At 33.2% G+C, this 20,859-nt stretch overlaps 2 protein-coding genes and 1 pseudogene across 5 annotated transcripts; all 3 read left to right on the top strand.

Moving 5' to 3' along the window:
* The first annotated feature begins 4,180 nt into the window (after positions 1-4,180).
* On the top strand, positions 4,181-5,422 carry LOC107908190 (60S acidic ribosomal protein P0-like; annotated as a pseudogene).
* A 3,661-nt stretch (positions 5,423-9,083) lies between these two features.
* LOC107908926 (synaptotagmin-1) lies at positions 9,084-14,545 on the top strand. The gene is made up of 12 exons (XM_016836226.2): positions 9,084-9,596; positions 10,408-10,506; positions 10,615-10,665; positions 10,766-10,889; positions 11,477-11,595; positions 11,708-11,809; positions 12,060-12,134; positions 12,474-12,550; positions 12,653-12,899; positions 12,986-13,336; positions 13,726-13,857; positions 14,252-14,545. The coding sequence occupies exons 1-12, from the start codon at positions 9,486-9,488 to the stop codon at positions 14,378-14,380; spliced, it is 1,617 nt and encodes a 538-aa protein (XP_016691715.1). The 5' UTR covers positions 9,084-9,485; the 3' UTR covers positions 14,381-14,545.
* Positions 14,546-15,785: 1,240 nt separating this feature from the next.
* LOC107908924 (GATA transcription factor 19) lies at positions 15,786-20,819 on the top strand. Of its 4 annotated transcripts, none has more exons than XM_016836225.2 (11): positions 15,786-16,205; positions 17,257-17,343; positions 17,431-17,564; positions 18,410-18,502; positions 18,593-18,707; positions 19,110-19,169; positions 19,312-19,380; positions 19,629-19,697; positions 19,900-19,968; positions 20,394-20,471; positions 20,561-20,819. In XM_016836225.2, exons 1-11 carry the CDS (start codon positions 15,981-15,983, stop codon positions 20,606-20,608), a joined length of 1,047 nt encoding a protein of 348 aa, XP_016691714.1. In that variant the 5' UTR covers positions 15,786-15,980; the 3' UTR covers positions 20,609-20,819. The 4 variants fall into 4 exon arrangements, with proteins under 4 accessions (XP_016691714.1, XP_016691713.1, XP_040945084.1 ...); XM_016836224.2 differs by having other exon boundaries at positions 15,795-16,205; positions 19,774-19,968; XM_041089150.1 differs by having other exon boundaries at positions 15,795-16,205; positions 17,257-17,337; positions 19,774-19,968.
* Positions 20,820-20,859: the final 40 nt, after the last annotated feature.

Here is a 20,859-nt window from a genome sequence, read left to right on the forward strand (position 1 = left end):
ACTTATTAACTGGGCAAATCCCCATCTGCTCAAACTCCACCTGTTTTGGAGTACACTCCACCTGCTGTGGAGTATTGCTCGTCTGAATATCTTTATCTACTACCTTTTTCAATGTGGCAGATTCATCAAAGGTAACATCTCTGCTACAGATCATTTTCTTTGTGCTTAAGCACCAAAGACGAAATCCCTTCACTCCAGAAGTGATTCCCATAAAGAGAGCTTTCTTTGCCCTCGGATCTAACTTTGACTCCTTCACATGGTAATATGCAGTGGATCCAAACACATGTAAGGAATCATAATCTGTAGCCGGTTTTCCAGACCATACCTCCATAGGAGTTTTTCTTTCTAATGCAGATGATGGCAAACGATTAACAAGATGGCCAGCGTATGTCACAGCCTCAGCCCAAAATTGCTTGCCCAACTCAGCATTGGACAACATACATCGAACTTTCTCCAGCAATGTTCGATTCATACGCTCTGCCACTCCATTCTGTTGTGGTGTATCCCTAACTGTGAAGTGTCGAACAATACCATACTCTTGGCACACATCGAAGAACGGATCACTTTTATATTCCCCTCCATTGTCCGTCCTAAGCCGCTTGATTTTCTTGCCAGTCTGGTTTTCGATCATAGTTTTCCATTTAAGAAAAACTCCAAGCACTTCATCTTTAGTTTTCATGGTATACACCCAAACTCTTCTGGAAAAGTCATCAACAAAAGTAACAAAGTAGTGTTTTCCTCCCAACGAAGGTGTTTTGGAAGGCCCCCACACATCTGAGTGAATATATTCCAAAATACCTTTTGTATTATGGATAGCAGTGCCGAATTTCACTCTCTTTTGCTTTCCCAGAACACAGTGCTCACAAAATTTTAATTTGCAAGCCTTTGCACCTTTCAACAATCCTTGCTTTGCCAGAATTTGCAAGGATTTTTCGCTGGCATGTCCCAACTTCATATGCCACAACTGTATTGAGTCCAAGTCTTTGTTACCGGAAGCTGCAGCGACTGCTCCAATAACTGTACTACCTTGGTAGTAATACAAGTTATTTTTCCTGATGCCCTTCAATATCACAAGTGCGCCAGATGTCACTTTCAAAATCCCATCTCTCATAGTAACAACTGAACCATTGGATTCCAAGGCTCCCAATGAGATGAGATTTTTCTTCAAACTGGGCACGTACCGAACATCAGTCAGAACTCTGGTTGATCCATCTTGATTCTTTAATTGGATTGAACCTATCCCAACAGTTTTACAGGCATTGTCATTGCCCATATAAACAACTCATCCATTTAGTTCTACTAAATTAGAGAACCACTCCCGGTTAGGGGACATATGATAGGTACAACCCGAATCCAATATCCACTCATCTGAATGGAACGACGATGATGATGCAACCAGTGATAGTTCAGAGTCACTAGTATCATGCTTTGCAACACAAGCATCTACAGCAGCTTTTCCCTTATTCTTCAGCTTTGGACAATTTTTCTTCCAGTGGCCTTTCTCATGACAAAAAGCACATTCATCTTTCCCGAGTCTGGACTTTGACTTTGATCTCCCCTTTTGAGTTTTCTTCCGAGTGTATGAACGACCTCGGACTACTAAAGCTTCTGTATCTCTGATTGAGTTTTTCTGTTTGTCCTTCTTTCTCTGTTCATAACTGTATAAGGCCGCTCAGACTTCGCTCAGAGATATATCACTCCTGCCATGAAGTAGAGTAGTTTCTAGGAACTCAAACTCCTCAGGAAGTGACCCCAACAGCATCAAAGCCAAATCTTCATCTTTGAATGTCTCATCCATATTCAGCAAATCAGTGACTAACTGATTAAATTTGGTGATGTGATCATTCATTGTGGTACTTGGGACGTATGTGAAGCGAAACAGTCTTTTCTTTAAGTGGAGCTTATTTTGACTGTTTTTCTTCAAAAAATTTTCTTCAAGTGCCACCCACAACTTATTTGCAGAAGTCTCCTTTGAAAAAGCATACCTCTGCTCTCGAGAAAGGCATGATCGAATTGTGCCACATGCCAACCGATTGATCGCCTTCCAATCTTTCTCCTGTACATCATCTGGTTTCTCTTCATCAATGGCAATGTCTAGACCCTGCTGAAAAAGGGCATCTAGAACCTCACTTTGCCACATACCAAAATGGCCCGTGCCATCAAAGATCTCCACGGCCAATCTTGCATTTGCAATTGTCGGTCTTGTCCACATGGACGATGTTGAAGCTCCTACACCGACCATTTTCTCCATAATCTTTCAATATACCTAAGGAAATCTTTTCTGATGTGGAAGATCAGTTTAAACTGCAACCACAGAGCATACTACGATTAACCTTCGGCTCTTGATACCACTTGTTGTTCCAATAGGGTCGGAAGCGTGTAAATTATTGTACTAAAAAATCACACAAAGTTCAATTCCCAGGAAAGAGAGGTGGATCACATGGATCTCTTAAATACCAAGTCTTTCCTTAGACAGAATATCCCTTCTATAGTAATTTAATAGCACAATTAAATACTACTATTATACCCTCAAATATTGAAAGAAAAATAGAACAAAAAAGAACACAAGAGTTTTAACGAGGTTCGGTAAATTATACCTACGTCCTCGGTCACTAACACCAGATGATAACTTTACTATCTTCAAAGTATTACAAACAAATAGAATTCCTTAAGAATTCTCAAATGGGAGAAGAGAGAAAACTAAGAGAGAAAGATTGGTTGGGATGGTTGAAATGAGAAATGGTTAGGCCTATTTATAGTTGAAGTTCAGGGACTAACTTGCAAATGGCCTAAAAAATTAGGAACCAAAATTGCAATTATCCCTTTCAACTTTAAACAACTTGCCAACTATTTTTTTTCTTTCGGTGCCAATTGTACCTCCCACCATTTTTGACTTTTTAACCCCTTTTTAATTTAACTTATCAACACTTGATTCATCAAAATTAGGACTAGAAGATTACGAAGTTCTTTCGGAGTTTGAGGTATGTCCGCAACCTGAACATTCCTCGACCTCAAATGAAGGTTCCTCTGATTGCGTTGTTGAAGATTCTCAAGAGTCGAATGGCATTCATGATGACATTGAGTTTCAAAGTACACCTACATCCTTTCAGAGGGACATTTCCGCTCTATCCCACCAACAAGCAGATATAACTGCGAAAGTAGATCTTAAAGAGAATGCCATGCCAACAAGTGATGGAGATCATGTGTCCGAGGCGATGAACATCGAGCCACGGAAACTTCATAAGCGTGTACTTGTTGGCGGAGCGATGAAACACAACTGTAAAAGTACCGAAGGCATGTAAGGCTTTGACAAAGGTTGGACTTGCGACGGCATTGTGAATGTTGTTTATTAATACACCATAGTTTTATGATGTAGATTGAAGTAAAATGAAAGGAAGAAGAATTATAAAGCTAAAAAAGGAAGAGGAAATTACTAAGTACAACATATATGTTCCTTTGGGTATAGATTAAATTTGATTTGAGAAAATTTTTAATAGTATTCGAAAAAAAAATAAGATCTATCGTGATTAGGAGTTACTCAAATTAAGTTTCAAAATATTAGATTTAATTTGATATTTTGAATTTTAATTCAAACTTGATTTGATAATATCAAGGGTAATTTTAAATTTTTTAATTAAAATACATCATTATTTTATGATTAAATTCCATAAAAATATAAAATACATTTTATTTTAAGTGTTTATTTATTTATAAGTTAAAGATTAGTTATATAGAAAAAATAAAGATTAAGGTTATTGTTTGAAAGACATGTTGTAAAAGTTGTTAATTCCAAATGCAGGGTTAAAAGAGTATCGTATGCTTCATTTATGTATTTTTATTTTTTAAAATATTAATAAATGACATTTGTCAATCTCATAATTTCGTTTATGGGATTAATTTTTTTTATTACAAGCGCATCAAATAATTGGATCAATTCAAATAATTTTAAAAGGTATTGATAAAAAAAATTTAAAAGTTAAGATAAATGAGATTTAAAGATTTTATTCAAACTAGTAATTGAATCACACGATTGTTGAGTAGTAAATCTTGGTATTAAGTATCGAGGGGATTTAATTAAAAAAATTTTAAACTTTTGAAAGGCTTAATGAGAATTTTAAAAAAAAAAATTGGGAATCTAATTAAAATTTTTACAAATTTTAAGGGTGTAAGCAAATTTTTACAAAAATTTTAAGGTGGCCTAATTCTTTGGGAGAACAATTCAGTCCTACATAAGCATATGAAAATAAGATATAATAATGTGTGTGGACTAAGTATTTAAAACAATTTGTGCGTACCTGTAAAAATAACATACAATATTAACAACGAAATCAGAGGTTAAAGAGACGGCGCCGATTAGCTGTCCGCCTTGACTGACCGTCTGGCATCGTCTTGGCCCTCGATTTTGCCCTTTTGCAAACCTCATTTTACCAATTCCCCGAAATGGCAGTGAAACCCTCCAACTCCAAGGCCGACAAGTAAATCCCGTAGGACGCGAAACTATGTCAACTCTTAGATGAGTACACCCAGATCTTGATCGCCGCAGCTGGCAATGTTGGTTTGAACCAGCTCCAGAACATTCGGAAAGGTCTCCGAGGTGACTCGGTTGTTTTAATGGGTAAGAACACTATGATGAAAAGGTCTATTAGGATGCATGCTGAAATGACTGGGAACCAAGCTTTCCTTAACCTTATCCCTTTGCTTCAGGAAGATGTGGGTTTGATCTTTACTAAGGGTGATTTGAAGCAAGTCAATGAGGAAGTTGCTAAATACAAGGTTGGAGCTCCTGCTCGTGTTGGTCTGGTTGCGCCCATTGATGTGGTCATCCCACCTGGCAACACCGGACTTGACCCTTCACAGACCTCTTTCTCCCAGGTGCTCAACATTCCCACCAGGATTAACAAGGGTACTGTCTAAATTATCACTCCCGTTGAGCTTATCAAGAAGGGTGACAAAGTTGGTTCTTCTGAGGCTGCAATCCTTGCCAAGCTCGGAATTAGGCCCTTCTCGTACGGTCGGTTGTCTTGTCTGTTTATGACAATGGGTCAGTCTTTAGCCCCGTGGTGCTTAACCTGACAGAGAATGATCTAATTGAGAAATTCGCTACTGGTGTCTCCATGGTTACTGCATTGTCTCTCGCCATCTCGTACCCAACACTTGCTGCAGCACCACACATGTTCACCAATGGGTACAAGAACGTGTTGGCTGTAGCTGCTGCCCCTGCCGAGGAGGAGAGGAAATCCGAACCTGAAGAAGAGTCTGATGACGATATGGGATTCAGTCTCTTCGACTATTTTTACTTGTATTAAGCATAAATATATAGGATTATGGACAGTTTTCATTATCTGCTTTTTTTTTATTTCTCATAGTTGTTGATGTACTTTCATTGCTCTAAGTTTTGGATAATTTATGAAGTTTTAATTTAGTCTTTTTTGCCGGTTAAAAATAACAATAATAATAATAATAACATATACTCGCATAACTCCTATAGTATTAAGAAAGAAAATGATCAACATCAACTAGTTAAAAATAGAATTGTGACTCGTACATCAAATACTATTTTCTTTCTACGTGGAGCTTTTTTAAAAACATAAAATTATGATTTTACCTTGACTAGCTAAAGATTAGATTGTGAGTACATATAGTAAAGATTACATTCTCTTGAAGAGAATTATCTTCCCCTCCAAAACAGACAATACCTCGTTACAAGTACACTTTGATAATTATTATATAGAGTAACATAGAAGGTAAGAGTGTTGAGATTTAAATTCTACGAAGTGGCATCATCTACTAAGAAAGAAATGCATGATTAATAATGTGTTGAATGTTAATTTGTCCTTTGAAGCATTTTTGAAGCACTTGGTCATATTCATGGGAGATTTATATGGTCTGATAACTCAATCTAACATTTTTTCCTCATCTGCATGCCTGAGGTTTATAGTAAGGTTAACGTGTTTGTTTCTTATCACGAGAATTAAATTGTAACCATTTTTTTACGTAGCATGTCATGAAAATTATTATTTTTCTTAAATTTTACCATCATTTTTAGCAGCTCAATACACAAGAGAGATCATTTTCAAAGAATTCATTCCGGTATAGAGATTTCTTTCAATTCAATGTTATTTTCTATGACGACAATAAGAACATTACAAGCAGTATTTGGATTTAAATCAACCATTTTACACTTTCTTTTAGGTGAATGTATTTAAGAGTTCCTTCTATTACAAGATTTGATGAAATTAGTCTATCTATTATTAAATGAATCAATATAGTTAATATATTATTTAGTAATCAAATAAGATCAAATTGGAATAAAGCTAACATTTATTGTTTAAAAGATATTGTTTATTATTTAACAAAATTAATATTTTTAAAGTTTTTATAATTTTATAAATGAAATATTTTGTTTGAAATTAAAATGCAAAGGACAAAAATTATTTTCAAAATATTTTTTATACTTTAAATATTAATTCTATTATAATTTTTAGTTAATTTAATCCAGAAATATGTTAAGTACTTCAACTTCTTTTCTCTTTTTCACGTCAATTTCTGGCCTATTGAATGGGCAATCCACGTGTCCATCAGTAGTGCAAACTGTAAATATCAAATATTTTAATGGGCTTTTCTCAATCCTCTCAACCGTAAATATCAATATGATTGATCCTTGTAGTTGTTGTAACCACATATCTCAAGGAGTCATTAGCCTAGAAGATCTTAAGTACACGTGTCAAATATGAATTATTATTTAGAGATATTCATAGTTCGGTTAAAATCAAGTTAATCGACCGAGTCAATCTAATTTAGTTAATCAACCGATAATCAAATGATTCAATTTAGTTCGGTCAAAGGTCGATTAATGATATTTTGAAATTTTGATTATCGGTTAACTCAATTTGAAATCAGGTAATTAATTGAGTTAACCAATTAACCGAAATAAATAATATATATTATATATAATTGTTATATTTTTGTTTGGTTGTTACCTTTTAATATTTATACAGTGTTTTTAATGTCTTATTTATTATTTTCACTTCTATTTAAAGTTTTTTAAACTATTAAAAAAGGAAAATAAATATTAGCAACATTTTTTATGTATTTATACACTTATTTTAATTAAAAGACAAAAAAACATATGAATTTCAGTTAATTCGTTCATATTTATAAATATTATTTAAATTTATTTAAAAAACTACCTTCACTGATTAATAATTAAAATTAACTTGCATAAAAATATAATTTTATACAAGTTAATTTTAATTATTTATATTTTTTCGAATAAAATCATAATGGTTTAATTATTTCTAAACAATTTTACATGTCAAAATAAAACATGATCTACTTTTTTTTTAATCACTATACATGATTAATCCATCTTTTACAACGATATGAAAGTTTTTTTTTTGTTATTATTATTTTAAAATTACCACTAATTTTAATATATTTAAACTATTCCACTAATTTTTATAAAACTATAATTACAGTTTTTGTAAAAACTAAAATAACACATAGATGAAATTAATATTGCATGAAAAATGAGGGAACTTTAAAAAAACATAATCACCTTACAAATATCTGAATTAACTTTATTAAAATAATTTACCATTTTTAACTATCTAATAGAAAACTAAAATACAATAATTGAATTTAGATTTTGTTTTAAATAAAAAACTAAAATATGGAAATTTGTTTTTCTATTATTATTTATAAATAAAAATAAAAAATGCTGATATAATTGAATTGATATTTAACTAATTCGTAATATTAATTTTATACAAAAATTTTAAATATTTTATATAAATTCATAAACTGAAAAAATCATAAACCTCAGCTATCTATGTATAAAAAAAATAAAGAAGAAAAATGAAAGGTGATGTAACGGATGGTAACCCGACAAACTTCAATTTCACACTAATTTTGGGCTTGGAAATATTCATCGTAACTGAAAGGATTTCTTGAAATAATTGGCAAGCAATGACAAATTTTTCTTGCCATGATTGCCGACTGGGATAGCAACACAACTTTTTGTCCATCCTCATCGATTCCATATCAATTCCCGCTTATATCGGTGCATCGTTTTAATAATAAAATGGTATAATCATTTTTTTTTCGCCTAATTTCGATTGCATCGGTTTATTTTGTCCAATTTTAATCGCACCAGCAAAACATTATGCATTCATAATTACATTTTTCTGGAATAGTGTATATCTGGTGCATAACTACTTTAATTTGAAATTTATTTAGTACCATCCATTTTATATTTCTAAATATTTTCATATAAATTAATTTTTTTTAAATATTAAGAAATTTGAAACAACAGACCAATACACACCAATTTTAGTAGAAAAACAGTGTATCCATGAATGTGGTACATGCTAATCCAAATTCAACTTTTATTGTTCCATTTTAAACTCATTCTCAAATTCTATTTATTTAAAATTAGATTATAGCATATTCATATGGACAAAAATATTTATATAATAAATTTATAAAAAAACAATAAAAATTAAAAGTAATTTTAGTTAAAATGGTAAAGTTAGAATGATCGAATTTTTAATGTATTAGATTCAAATCTCATGATTCTCAATGTATGTATTTTTCTAGATTTATTAAAATATAAAAATACAAATAACTTCAAAATAATATTTTTTATTTTATGAGTTGATCAGTGACATCAACTTAGTTAACCCCTTAATGTATAGTATAAATTTTAAAGGAGCCCAAGTTGAAATATTATATATTTTTTATTAGATTAATTATTATAAGATTATATAAAATACATGTTATAAAAAATTATAAATATAAAAACAAACCACCTCAATAAAGATGATCTTTGAGGAATATTATAAAAATATCGATGTATTAACAATATTATAATATTATAAAAATATCAAATCACAATTACAGTATAAAAATAAATAAAATAATTAATATTTTTAAAATGAATAAAATAATTAATTTTTAAAACATATTCCTCTCGTTTTTTTTTTTTTTTTTTGAATTATATTCCCCTCGATTCTTACTTAGAAAAGGCATTGGACATTTTCAGCCCTTAAATATTAAAAAGGAAAATTACAAAGAACTAATACAGACTAGTCAACCATAGTAGCAAAAAGGTCATCAAAATTGAATTTCCTTTTAAAAAATAATTTCTAATTAATTAATTGATCTTCTTTTAGTTTAATTACCCGGTTCCGAAGCAAATCCCGAGAAACTATTTTCTTCGAGGAATCCAACATCTTCAAAAGAGCACTCAACCGTCAGATCCAAACATTCATTGCCGTTTCGCATCATTCGCAACTTCCCGTTTTTTTTTTTAAAGAAAAAAACCCATCAAAGTCACCGATCTCATCACCGTCAAGGAACTCTCGGGTTGTTTCCATTGAAGACGTTGGTTGATCCAGTGGAAGTTCGAGAAAACTTTGTGATTTAGGGGTTACTTAGTATACAAGGGAGACTTAAAAAGAAAGTGTTTGTTTGTTTTGGTATTGATGGGGGTTTTCAGTACTATTTTGGGTTTATTTGGATTTGGAGTTGGGATTTCAGCGGGTCTTGTGATCGGTTATTATCTCTTCATCTTCTTCCAGCCTAGCGATGTCAAGGTACTCTTTGATCTTTCTATGTTCTATTTTTTGGGGTTAAAATTTATTATAGAACCTATGTTAAGCATAGCGCTCTTAATTAGATTCAAGTCTTTTATATTTCTACATATTTCCATTATTCTGCATCAATTTGATTTCTTGTGGTGGATATTTGATGCATAAATATTTTGTTGTTAGTTGACAGTGATAGAAATCGTTTCTTTAGTCATTTTGCATCCCTTGAATGAATGAAATATAAATGAATTGACTGATAAATGCTTCACTATCGTAACTGGTGGAAGCCGTAGCAATCAAATGCAAGTGAAAACATATAGGACTAATCAAACATGCTCTTATATTATTTGAAATATTGCTTAGTTTTGATTGTAGTATCAGGGCTCCTAGAGCTGAGTTTAACAAAAATAAGTAACAATTGGGGTGCTTCAAATCAGGCGACCTGGTCCTCCCCTTCTATGTTGCTATGACTGTTTATTTTTCTTAAGTACCCGCGGCTAACACCTAAGTCTGACCCATATCTGGATATAGCTAAGGGGATATGTTCCTCTTAAGACCTAACTACATGAAAATCTAGGAAAAAAAAGTGAAAGTACTAGTGTTAGACTGATATCCATGTCTGACACTGAATCCCAAGTTCAATCCCACTTTTCTTGTTGTCAAGAAATTAATCATTTTTTCATTTTTTCATGGTAAATGAGGAAAGATACAGGAAATAATGTTATATGTGCTGTCAATATTTGATATCTGTCACTTTTTTTTCTTTTTCTTTTTTGTATTTTTTGGAGTTTATTTAAGCACATGTTTACTTTATCAGGATCCTGAAATCCGTCCATTGGTTGAGCAAGACTCAGAGACTTTACAAGGGATGCTTCCAGAGATACCACTTTGGGTAAAAAACCCAGATTACGATCGTGTACGTCAATGTCACTAGTGTCTGTAACATTCTTCCATGTCCTACATATGTTTTACTCTATTCTATTCTGATAGCTACATTTGTCTTTCCATTGTGGGGTTTGTGAAGGTTGACTGGATAAACAAGTTTTTGGAATATATGTGGCCTTATCTTGACAAGGTTTGACTTCTGGTTCCCGAAAACTTTACTTTTATTGGTATCTGCTTTCTCCTTTATATGTTTGTTCTCAGATCTTTTCCCATTTTCTTGCTCCTTGGAGGCCATTTGCATGACTGCCGAGAACATTGCCAAACCCATAATAGAGGAGCAAATTCCTAAGTACAAAATTGATGCCGTCAAATTTGAAAAACTTACATTAGGATCTTTGCCGCCAACTTTTCAAGGTGAGTCAATCAATTTCTTTTTAATTTATTTCTTTCTCTCTCAAATGTTATGTTGCTTGTCTTTTTTGCTAAATTCTTTGATAACATGAAAAAGCATTACTTAGAAAAGGCTTTGAAAAGAGAAGCTGGATAGATCTTTAGAACTCTGCTTAGTGATCTTGAATTTGTATTGGAGATAGCATGAACTATATTATAATAAGCATGGATAATCATTAAAAATGCTGCTTTCTAGGATTAATTGCTATGATTTTTGCTAAATTGTTGGAGATGTCAGTTTTTTACAAAAACAAAAAAGTGGTTATTATCTATGTTAACAAAAATAATTTGCTGTGCATTCAAAGATAAATTTCCAGCCTCACAATAAAAGGTACCCCCCTCCCACACACACACACAAAAAACCCTATAGGTCCTGGATGTTTAGAGGTGAGAACAACTTATTCCCTCAACATCCTTGGTGCTGAATTCCTTGGACCCCAGTGAGCCTAGATTTTAAGATCAAAAACTATCTGTGTAGTTTTATGTAATTGTCTTTCTTTCTTCCTCTACAGATTTTACACTGACCTAGTTGCTCTTCTTCTCCTTGATAGGTATGAAGGTTTATGTTACAGATGAAAAGGAGTTAATTATGGAACCATTAATAAAATGGGCTGGAAATCCTGATGTTACTATTGCTGTAAAAGCATTTGGGCTGAAGGCAACTGTCCAGGTTGTTATTTTTTCCCTATCCTAAAAGGGAATACTCTTATGTAGTTAACTACTTGTGTTAGGTAGGAGAGAGTAGGTTGTTTGTTAATTGTGTGTTGCTTGGATAATTTCAGGTTGTGGATTTGCAAGTATTTGCTCTACCACGTATTACCTTAAAGCCTTTGGTTCCAAGCTTTCCTTGTTTTGCAAATATCTTCGTGTCCTTGATGGAGAAGGTTTGAGAAAATGGATGAAATTAAATTCTATTTTTATTATTTAGATATTTCATGATCTGATATTTTCATTTGGCAAACAATTTTTTACTGCAAATTCTGTGGTTATCCACGTAAAGTAGATTTAGATTTGCCCTTTATTAGACATGTAATTAGTCGGTATAAGTAAATTAGTGTGATGAAGTATTTTTAATCTTTTTGATGAATAGTGATTAGTTCTCTTCTCTATTAATCATTTGCTTCTAATCTGCAGCCCTATGTCGACTTTGGATTGAAGCTTATTGGGGCTGATCTCATGTCCATTCCTGGTCTTTACAGGTTTGTCCAGGTAAAATGCCTTATAATGTTTTCTCTTATTCTCATTTTCTAGTTTCACCAGAGTACTTGATTAATGAGGCTTTATTAAATGTTTGAACGTGCATTTCTTTTACCGAAAATGCAATCTGTTTTGAGGTATCTTTTTCTTTTTTTCCCTTTAAATGCAAATTCTATCATAGAAGTAGTTTGACCTTTCGGTAGTGATGGTTTTATCTGTGCTAACTTCTTGAAGAATGTCATCATATTTCTCAGAGATAGGAAAAACTTCTCATTAATGCCCCTGCTGGCATTATCTTAACAATGTATGGTTTAGAGCTTTGAATTTTAATAAGGGCTGTATGTAATGCAGGAGCTCATCAAAGATCAGGTTGCAAACATGTATCTTTGGCCTAAAACCCTTCAAGTACCAGTTCTGGATCCATCAAAGTATGTTTCAAGGATGTTCTCATACTTTTTTACTATTAATGTCATCATTTTTTTTCTTGCACTTCTTTGTTTCTTGGCTTATAAATCCATTTCAACTTGCAGAGCTTTTAAAAGGCCTGTAGGAGTTCTTCATGTGAAAGTTCTAAGGGCATCAAAGCTAAAGAAAAAAGATTTTTTGGGTGCATCAGACCCTTATGTTAAACTGAAACTAACTGAGGATAAGCTTACTTCTAAGAAAACCACTGTGAAGCATAAGAACTTGAACCCTGAATGGAATGAGGAATTTGATATGATAGTGAAAGATCCTCAGACCCAGGCCTTAGAGCTTCATGTTATTGATTGGGAGCAGGTAAGTTTTAAGAAATTTGCTTTTCAACTTAATTGAAGTTCTATAATTTTTTTCCTATTGTTTCCCTAACTACTTCTCGTTCTCAGGTCGGGAAGCATGACAAGATGGGAATGAATGTGGTTCCTTTGAAAGAACTTACTGCTGATGAGCCCAAAGGTTTTACCCTTGAACTTCTTAAAAATATGGACTTAAATGATGCTCAAAATGAGAAGTCACGTGGGCAGCTTGAGGTGGAACTCACATATAAGCCCTTCAAAGAAGATGAAATGCCAAAAACTTTTGAGGAGTCAAAAACACTGCAGAAGGCTCCTGAAGATACACCTGATGGTGGAGGTGTGCTTGTAGTCATTGTCCACGAGGCACAAGATGTTGAAGGGAAGCACCACACCAATCCGTATGTGACAATTCTCTTTAGAGGCGAGAAGAGAAAGACAAAGGTATCTTTTTTTGGGTTCAAAAAAAGAGGTATATTATGACAGTAGCATTTAAAGACTAAAGTAACCTACATTTAAGAAATTGTTTTAACCTTTGGCCCAATTTTAAATATCCATCATTTTGTTCCTTAGTCTTCTGGTGTACGCAGTTTATGCTAGGGTGCTCACATCTTTTCTTTTATAATTATTTTTATTTGAAGAAGAATCAAAGATGGTGGGTAATAGCTCTCTTTTATTGAAAGATAATCAATTTGGAGTCCTTTTAGATATTCATGTTTTCTTCGAAGGTTGAATGATCGCATTACTGAAAGTTTCAAAAAAAGTTCTGAGATTTTTTTCCAGTTGCTTGTATTTCCTATAAATGACATGTTCTTCTAATTCTATTTGTCCAGCACGTAAAGAAAAACAGAGATCCAAGATGGGAAGAGGAGTTCACATTCATGCTGGATGAACCTCCCGTTAATGATAAATTGCATGTGGAAGTTCAAAGCAGTTCATCAAGGATTGGCCTGCTCCATCCCAAGGTACACTTACATAACAGATGTTGCCCAGAATTTGGTTTGGTGTCGTAGTTGTTTTCCTCATCTTGAGACCCAGAATATTAACATCTAGTGCTAGGGTGATATGTGATGCGTGAAGAGTTGAAATCTATATAGATTCTAGATTCATAAAAATCGTCATTGGTTTCATGTTTGAGCTTTGAAAGGTTGTCGATAGTGTGGGATGTCGTCTCTCAGATGGTTGAATTTTGTGATATGGTTGTTTGATGAAAACCCTAAACCCTACTTATACATGCACAAACATGCACATGCGCATGCGCATATACATGTATTTGTTAGTGTTTTGGGGCATTTTTTGTTTCGTTTTTATCGGTTCTGTGATTTCATTATTAACGGGATTATTGTTTGTATGAAACAGGAAACACTGGGTTATATTGATATCAATCTTTCAGATGTTGTTAACAACAAAAGAATCAATGAGAGATACCATCTGATAGACTCAAAGAATGGGCGGATCCAGATTGAGTTGCAGTGGAGAACTAAATGAGAGCCATTTCTTGAATTCATTCCCACACATACAGAGACAGAGAAAGCCATTTCTTAATATCTTAGATCTGTACTCGAAATTATACTTCATTTTTACTTGTAACAATAATAAATACTACTGAAAATAGTACCAAAAATGGAAGACTGGGCAACCCTTTTTTTTTCATTTGAGCTTTGCTGTGTCTTTTAAATTGCTTACATTTTTCAAGGTTCAACCCTCCAATGCGCCCATAAATGTTGATTATTTTCGGCAAAGTGATGTTTAAAAGAAGCTAATATACGTATAGCATTATTGGTTCGTATACGTTTTTGGTCACTCTAGTAATTAAATGGTTTAAAAAGGTACAATTATATTTAAAAAGATAATGTTTTAATATTTTTTCTAGTCAATAATTATTAACGCAATAAAAAAAATACAAAAAATAAAATATATGAATTGCAAGTTAATCTAATAGAAGTATTTTTATCTTTTAATTTTTATATAATATATATTTTACAGCAGCAGGAGCACCACTAGGAGGTTATTCATCGGAATGAAAAAATCCTTCCACTGATGTCCTACATAAAGACACAACCCAATCTTTTCCCAATAGACAGCATAATAATCTAGTGTGAACCCAACAACGAACCCTTCAATTCAACCACATGACCAATACCCGTAGAGGCAAGCAAACCTTTTTGAAGATCAAATGTAAGTACTGAGAAGAGAGATGCAAGAGGTTCATAGTGCAATGCCTCTAGAGTTTCTCTATGAATGCTTATGAAAACACCAAAATATATTAATTAAAAGAAAGACTCCATGAATTCATTTATGATTATAACATAGAATTAAAACAATCATAACTTCAAATTAAAATTATAATTCAAAGCATTATCGTCCATAATTCACCTATCTAATCATGACCATGAATAAATTTACAATAGCACAATCATGTAAATTTAATGGTTTTTAAAATTATAATTAAGAGAAAATTTACAAATTAAGATAAAAATAGATGAACACTGAATTCACTATTTATATATTTAAATTTTTAGCATTTAAAATTTTTTTTATATCAATGTATAAATTCAACTCTTTTTTCATTATTCTTTTCTGAACTTTATCACCAATCAAACAACAAATGAAAAATTAAACTTTGAGAGATTCAATATAATTTTCGTCCAACATTTGATAAATTGCACATATAAATTAAATTATTCATAAATTTAATTACTTTGTTCATTATCATCATTAGTATTAATTAAATATTAATTATTTTTGTTGATTGAATCTTAATTTCATTAACATAAATATTATTATCAATATAAAAAAAATGTTACTTCGAATGCAGTGAAAGACAAAAATATATATATATATTTATAATGAGATTTAAAGAAAATATATCATCTAGTTTTAGCTTCACCTTTTTCAATATCTTAAATATCATTTACCTACTAAAACAAACTCTGTTTCTATATCATTATTAGGGTTTAATTTAATCAACCCTTTTCAACTGCTTTATTTGTCCCTTTCCCCCTCATTTTCCAGCTTCCAATTGTTAGGGTTAGGGTTTTAGGTTTCTTTTAGTAAGTTCTTGAAGATATAGAGGCGTTCTCTTTTAATGGTTGATGGTGTAGCAATGGATACAGTGAACCAACGGGGACTAATAGGGAGACCATACGGATATCTGCATGATGACGGAGGATTTGAGAGAAAAGACATTAAAGGAGCTCACAAGGCGGTCATGAATGGAGTCATGAGTTCAGTTCAACCTACTCGAACCAGTGAACTCACCATTGCTTTTGAGGGTGAGGTCTACGTCTTCCCCGCAGTTACTTCTGAAAAGGTTTGGTTTTCTTTTAGGTTTTCTTAATTCTTTGGTTGCATGTTGAGTTTTTATATGTTTTATTGATGGATTAAACTGTTTATCTGGAAATGCGGGGGAGTTCAAAGGTTATGTGGATAAGTAGCTTTATTTTGTTAGTCTTACTTAACTGTAAACAGAGAAGGATAGCTCTTGAGAATTTTGATCCATTACCTTTGCTAAAATCGCTTTCAGCTTTAGGATTCAGACAAATTGTTAGAATGATACTGTTAGGATAGCTATTTCTGCTTGCTGTTTTCAGGGAAAAACTTTAATACCATTGTTGGAGTTATGGCATTTAAATCTGCTATTCCACTTGTGGCATAGGGTGGGAAAATGAGATTGACATCATCGATTTTTACTGGCATGGGGATGGCCATTGTGGACAAGCTGTAATAAAAGTTTTAGGGCCAGTTCAACATTGAGGTTGAGAAGTGCTGTGAAAAAGTGCTTTAGAAAAATTTGATAGTGTTTGCCATTGCTGTCTATAAGTGCTTTAGGGAAGATAAAATGTCTATTTAAGACTTTATGTTGAGAAGTAGAATATTTAACGAGGGGATGAAAAAGTAATTTTATTGAAAAGCACTTTTCCATAGGCCAAAAGATAAAAAAATTTGGCTTGGCTTAAAATCCCAATTTAAAATCAAGGTTTGGTTTGAAAAGCTGCTTGTTTACCAAATTTTTTGGTTTGAAATCATGGTTTGGGTTGAAAAGTGGTTTTCAACCTCAATGATAAACACACCCTTTAGGTGTTACTGAAGGTCATATCGGTATGCTTGAAAAAGTTTTCCTTATTTTGAACATATAAAATGGGATTTTCTTTTTCAAATTTTGTGTTACACATATTAGCTGACCTCTGTTACCCATTATATGCTTACTTTTCCCTGTTAGCTGGGAAAGGGGTTTTAGCTAGGTAGTGAAAACCAATTCTTTTTGTCATTGATTCAACTGTAAATAAAGCACGAGGAAATATACTTAAACTCTTTTGAGTAACTGAGTTTTGTATGTGCCTTTGCTTGCATTGATTTCATAGGTCCAGGCAGTTTTACTACTACTGGGAGGATGTGATACATCAATTAATGTGCCCAGCTCCGAGTTCCTACTACAAGAAAAGGTCAAGGTATCTTATATGCATATGACATTGCTCTGCAAAAATTAGTTGAATATATGGGTTTGGTTGCTAATATTTCCTTAAAATATGTTCAAGGTTGTAGGTGACTCTTCACGAGGTTCAAAGATTTCCCGAAGAATTGCCTCGCTAGTCAGATTTCGTGAGAAGCGGAAAGAGAGATGCTTTGAAAAGAAAATACGCTATACTTGCCGAAAAGAGGTTGCTCAGAGGTAAGTTGCCTTGTTTTTGTTGATAAGTAATTTTTAGGCTCTAGGACTTGTAGCTCAACTGGGATTTTTACTCATAACAAGTTCAATAAGCTAATTAGCTTGTTCACGTGATAAAGCTTACTGCCCTTGCTCTTGAATCATGATATTTTATGAGGTCTATTCTTTCAAGTCTTGGTTATGCTTGCATATTTCTTTTTGGAGCATCACTATTGCCCTTATTTACTGAAGTTTGTAAGCTATTAGAAAATAGCTTTACGGTCCTTAACCAAACTGTTTTTGACATCTCAACTTTTAGGTCTCCTGGATGCTTGATGTGTTCCTCTTAAAATATCATTGGTGCATAGTCTAGGCTTTGTTACCTTTACCTTTGGTAGTTCTACTAGATAGGTGGGTTCTGTAAGCATAAGCTTTCACTTTGGACCTTAAAAGTTTATCACATTCTCTGGAGATGAGCTGCTAAAGAAAAAAAGAAATAAGATTTGCATGCTAGTGATCTACAAATGTGCCAATTTTCCTTAAGCTGTTAAATTAGGCTCTATCTCATCCAAAAGCACTTTTATTGTTTGTTCACCAGTTTTCTAAGTGCACTCCTAATTTTCTTGTTTGCTAGGATTCTGAAAAAACATATTATTTTATTGAATAGCCTATCTTAAAACAATGTTACAAGCTTATGTATTTATACACAAGTACAGCCAATATACACTAGGAAACTAGCAGGAAACTCCTCTTCCTAAAGTTTGTCCTAAAATGAAGCTTAAAATCTGGCCTAAAATCAAGGTCCTAAAATCTCTACAATTAATACTTTTTGACTAATATCTACTATTATAACTTGTATCTTCCACAAGGATGCATCGTAAGAATGGTCAGTTTGCATCAGTCAAGGACTCTAACTCAGGTGAAGGAAGCTGTGATCAAAGTGATGACACCCCTGACTCTGTGTAAGTTTGAAGGAGCTTACTTTGTTTATTTCTTGTTGATGTTAATTGTGTTGAAGGTGTTTTTTCTTGTTTTGTTCCTTTTCTTATAAGCTTGCGTAGTTGTCAACACTGTGGGATCAATGAGAAGTTAACCCCGGCAATGCGTAGGGGGCCAGCTGGTCCCAGAACACTTTGCAATGCTTGTGGCCTTATGTGGGCAAACAAGGTTGGTGTAGAATAGTCAGATGCGTACCTATGCAGCTTCTTTTCTCATTTACTTATAATTAATTTTGTTCACTTTTTATGCAAGGTTGAAGACATTCAAATTTGAATTTAGTTTAATGATGAAGTTTATTATGTTCTACTAGATTTTGTCAGTTTACGGATTATATTCTTACTTGAGATATTTTGGGCATTGATTTCCCTTTCTATTGGAAGGAGTTTAACTTATTGCCTTATATAATGCAGTGGCCGTTCCCCTGCTCTTACCATTTCTTATTGAATCTCTTTGGCATGATACTTATTTCTGTAATCAACCTGATTTTTCCCCGATGTTGAATTTACTAGTAGGCTGTAGGCACAATACTAGTTTTTTTTCTTATTGTTTATTTTATTTTTTAATTTCAAGGGAACACTGAGAGATCTTAGAAAAGGAGGCAGGAGTACTCACTTCGATTCAAAGGAGCTGGTATGTATATGGAGATCTAATGTGTTCTTGTTCACTACCCATAGGGTCACATTTCTTCATCTAATTTGAGCAATTTCATGTTCAGTTTTTGAACCTGATGGACATTTTATTTACTTCAGCATTAAGTCCTTTTATCTCGCAGGAAACTCCAACTGATATTAAGCCTTCAACTTTGGAACCAGAAAATTCTTTTGCCAATAATGATGAGCAGGTATTGATTTCCTGGGTCACTTAAGATGAACATAGCTGTAACATGATAATTTGCAAGTGCAAATTCTGTCGATGCATTAAGGACAATGCGTTTATTTTTAGCTATGTTTTGTTTTTGGTTGGTTGTCCTGTTTGTCCTGTCTAATGCACATTTGTTTCATAAATAGAAACAATGTTAACTATGAAACACAGATCAGTGATGCTTCTTCAATGTGGCATAATTCTTTGCTTTCCATTTTCTGTCATCAGGGAAGCCCACAAGAGAAGAAGCCTGTACCTATGGATTCTGAAAATCATTTAATAACATCAAACGAGCAGGTAAGAATTCTATTAATGGTGGTTCTATTAATGGTGGTTGGAGGGATTTATCTTGTGATATTAAATTTTCTGGCAGATTCTAGTACGACATTATACTTCAAACTTGCGATATCGAGTTGCAAGGGATTGCATTTTTGCTCATTATCAGGTTGCCAATGATCCGATTTTGTTGATTCACCAAATATTGTCCACTGATATGCAGGAATTCGCACAAAATTCACATCCTTTTCTCATCCACGTGGAGAATTCCTCAGTCAACCTTGATAACGAGGTATTCTTTTGGTCACACACTGTTTAAGTGGTAAAAATACGATGGAGGCTCTTGTACTAGGAGTCAGATTGTATTTTTTGCCCTCTATTAAAATATGCGCAAATTACTCCCAATATGTTAAGATCAAACTGTAAATTGGTCATTCTGTTAAAAAGTTCATCCGTTTCTACTGTTAAAAATTGGTCATTGTATGTCAAAATGAGATATACGTGGCATGTCACATGTAACTGTAGAAATAGATGACATTTTTAATAGAAATGATCCTTTTCTTTTTCTAACGTACAGTGGCTAATTTGCCTAACATTTTTTAGTAAAGTGGGCAAAATGCAATCTGAAAGAATCTTTATAGTACTTTTACCTGGTAAATGAATTTCATAAGGGAAAATTCGTGAGGAACTCTCATAAGATTGTTTACGTGACATCAGGACATACAGGAAACACTAGAAGAGCTTGCTGATGCTTCAGGGTCGGATTTTGAGATGCCTTCACATTTTGATGAACAGGTAGTGGTCTTTTAGCAACTTAGCTTCATCATATACCTTAAGTGAACTTCTTAACTTCATAGTCAAATTCATGAAAATAAAACTTACAGGTTGACATTGACGATAGCAACATTGTGACCGCGTGGCCTGGGACTTAAAAAGATGGAGGTTTGATTTGGTTTTGACATGTTTTGATCAGCCAGCACTGATATCGACTAACTATAGGTTTCCGGAGATCTGTTGTTCATAGACACAGGATCGGGATCATTCCCTTGTAATTGAATTGCTAAAATCAATACAGTCGTCTCCTTTTTTCCCCTTTGATATCTTGTTATAATTATAATGTGAATAAATATCATATTTGGTGCTTTCCTTCTTCTTTCTGACCCTCCATTAAGTCGATGTAATT

This window comes from Gossypium hirsutum, chromosome D02 (assembly GCF_007990345.1).
Source record: "Gossypium hirsutum isolate 1008001.06 chromosome D02, Gossypium_hirsutum_v2.1, whole genome shotgun sequence".
Lineage (NCBI taxonomy): Eukaryota > Viridiplantae > Streptophyta > Magnoliopsida > Malvales > Malvaceae > Gossypium > Gossypium hirsutum.

Coding starts and splice junctions, on each gene's coding strand:
- LOC107908926 (XM_016836226.2), top strand. CDS start 9,486: ATGGGGGTTTTCAGTACTATTTTGGGTTTATTTGGATTTGGAGTTGGG. Junction 10,507..10,614: donor AAAACCCAGATTACGATCGT/GTACGTCAATGT, acceptor GGGTTTGTGAAG/GTTGACTGGATAAACAAGTT. Junction 10,666..10,765: donor TGTGGCCTTATCTTGACAAG/GTTTGACTTCTG, acceptor TGCTCCTTGGAG/GCCATTTGCATGACTGCCGA.
- LOC107908924 (XM_016836224.2), top strand. CDS start 15,981: ATGGTTGATGGTGTAGCAATGGATACAGTGAACCAACGGGGACTAATA. Junction 18,503..18,592: donor GATGACACCCCTGACTCTGT/GTAAGTTTGAAG, acceptor TTTTCTTATAAG/CTTGCGTAGTTGTCAACACT. Junction 19,170..19,311: donor ACTTCGATTCAAAGGAGCTG/GTATGTATATGG, acceptor TTTATCTCGCAG/GAAACTCCAACTGATATTAA.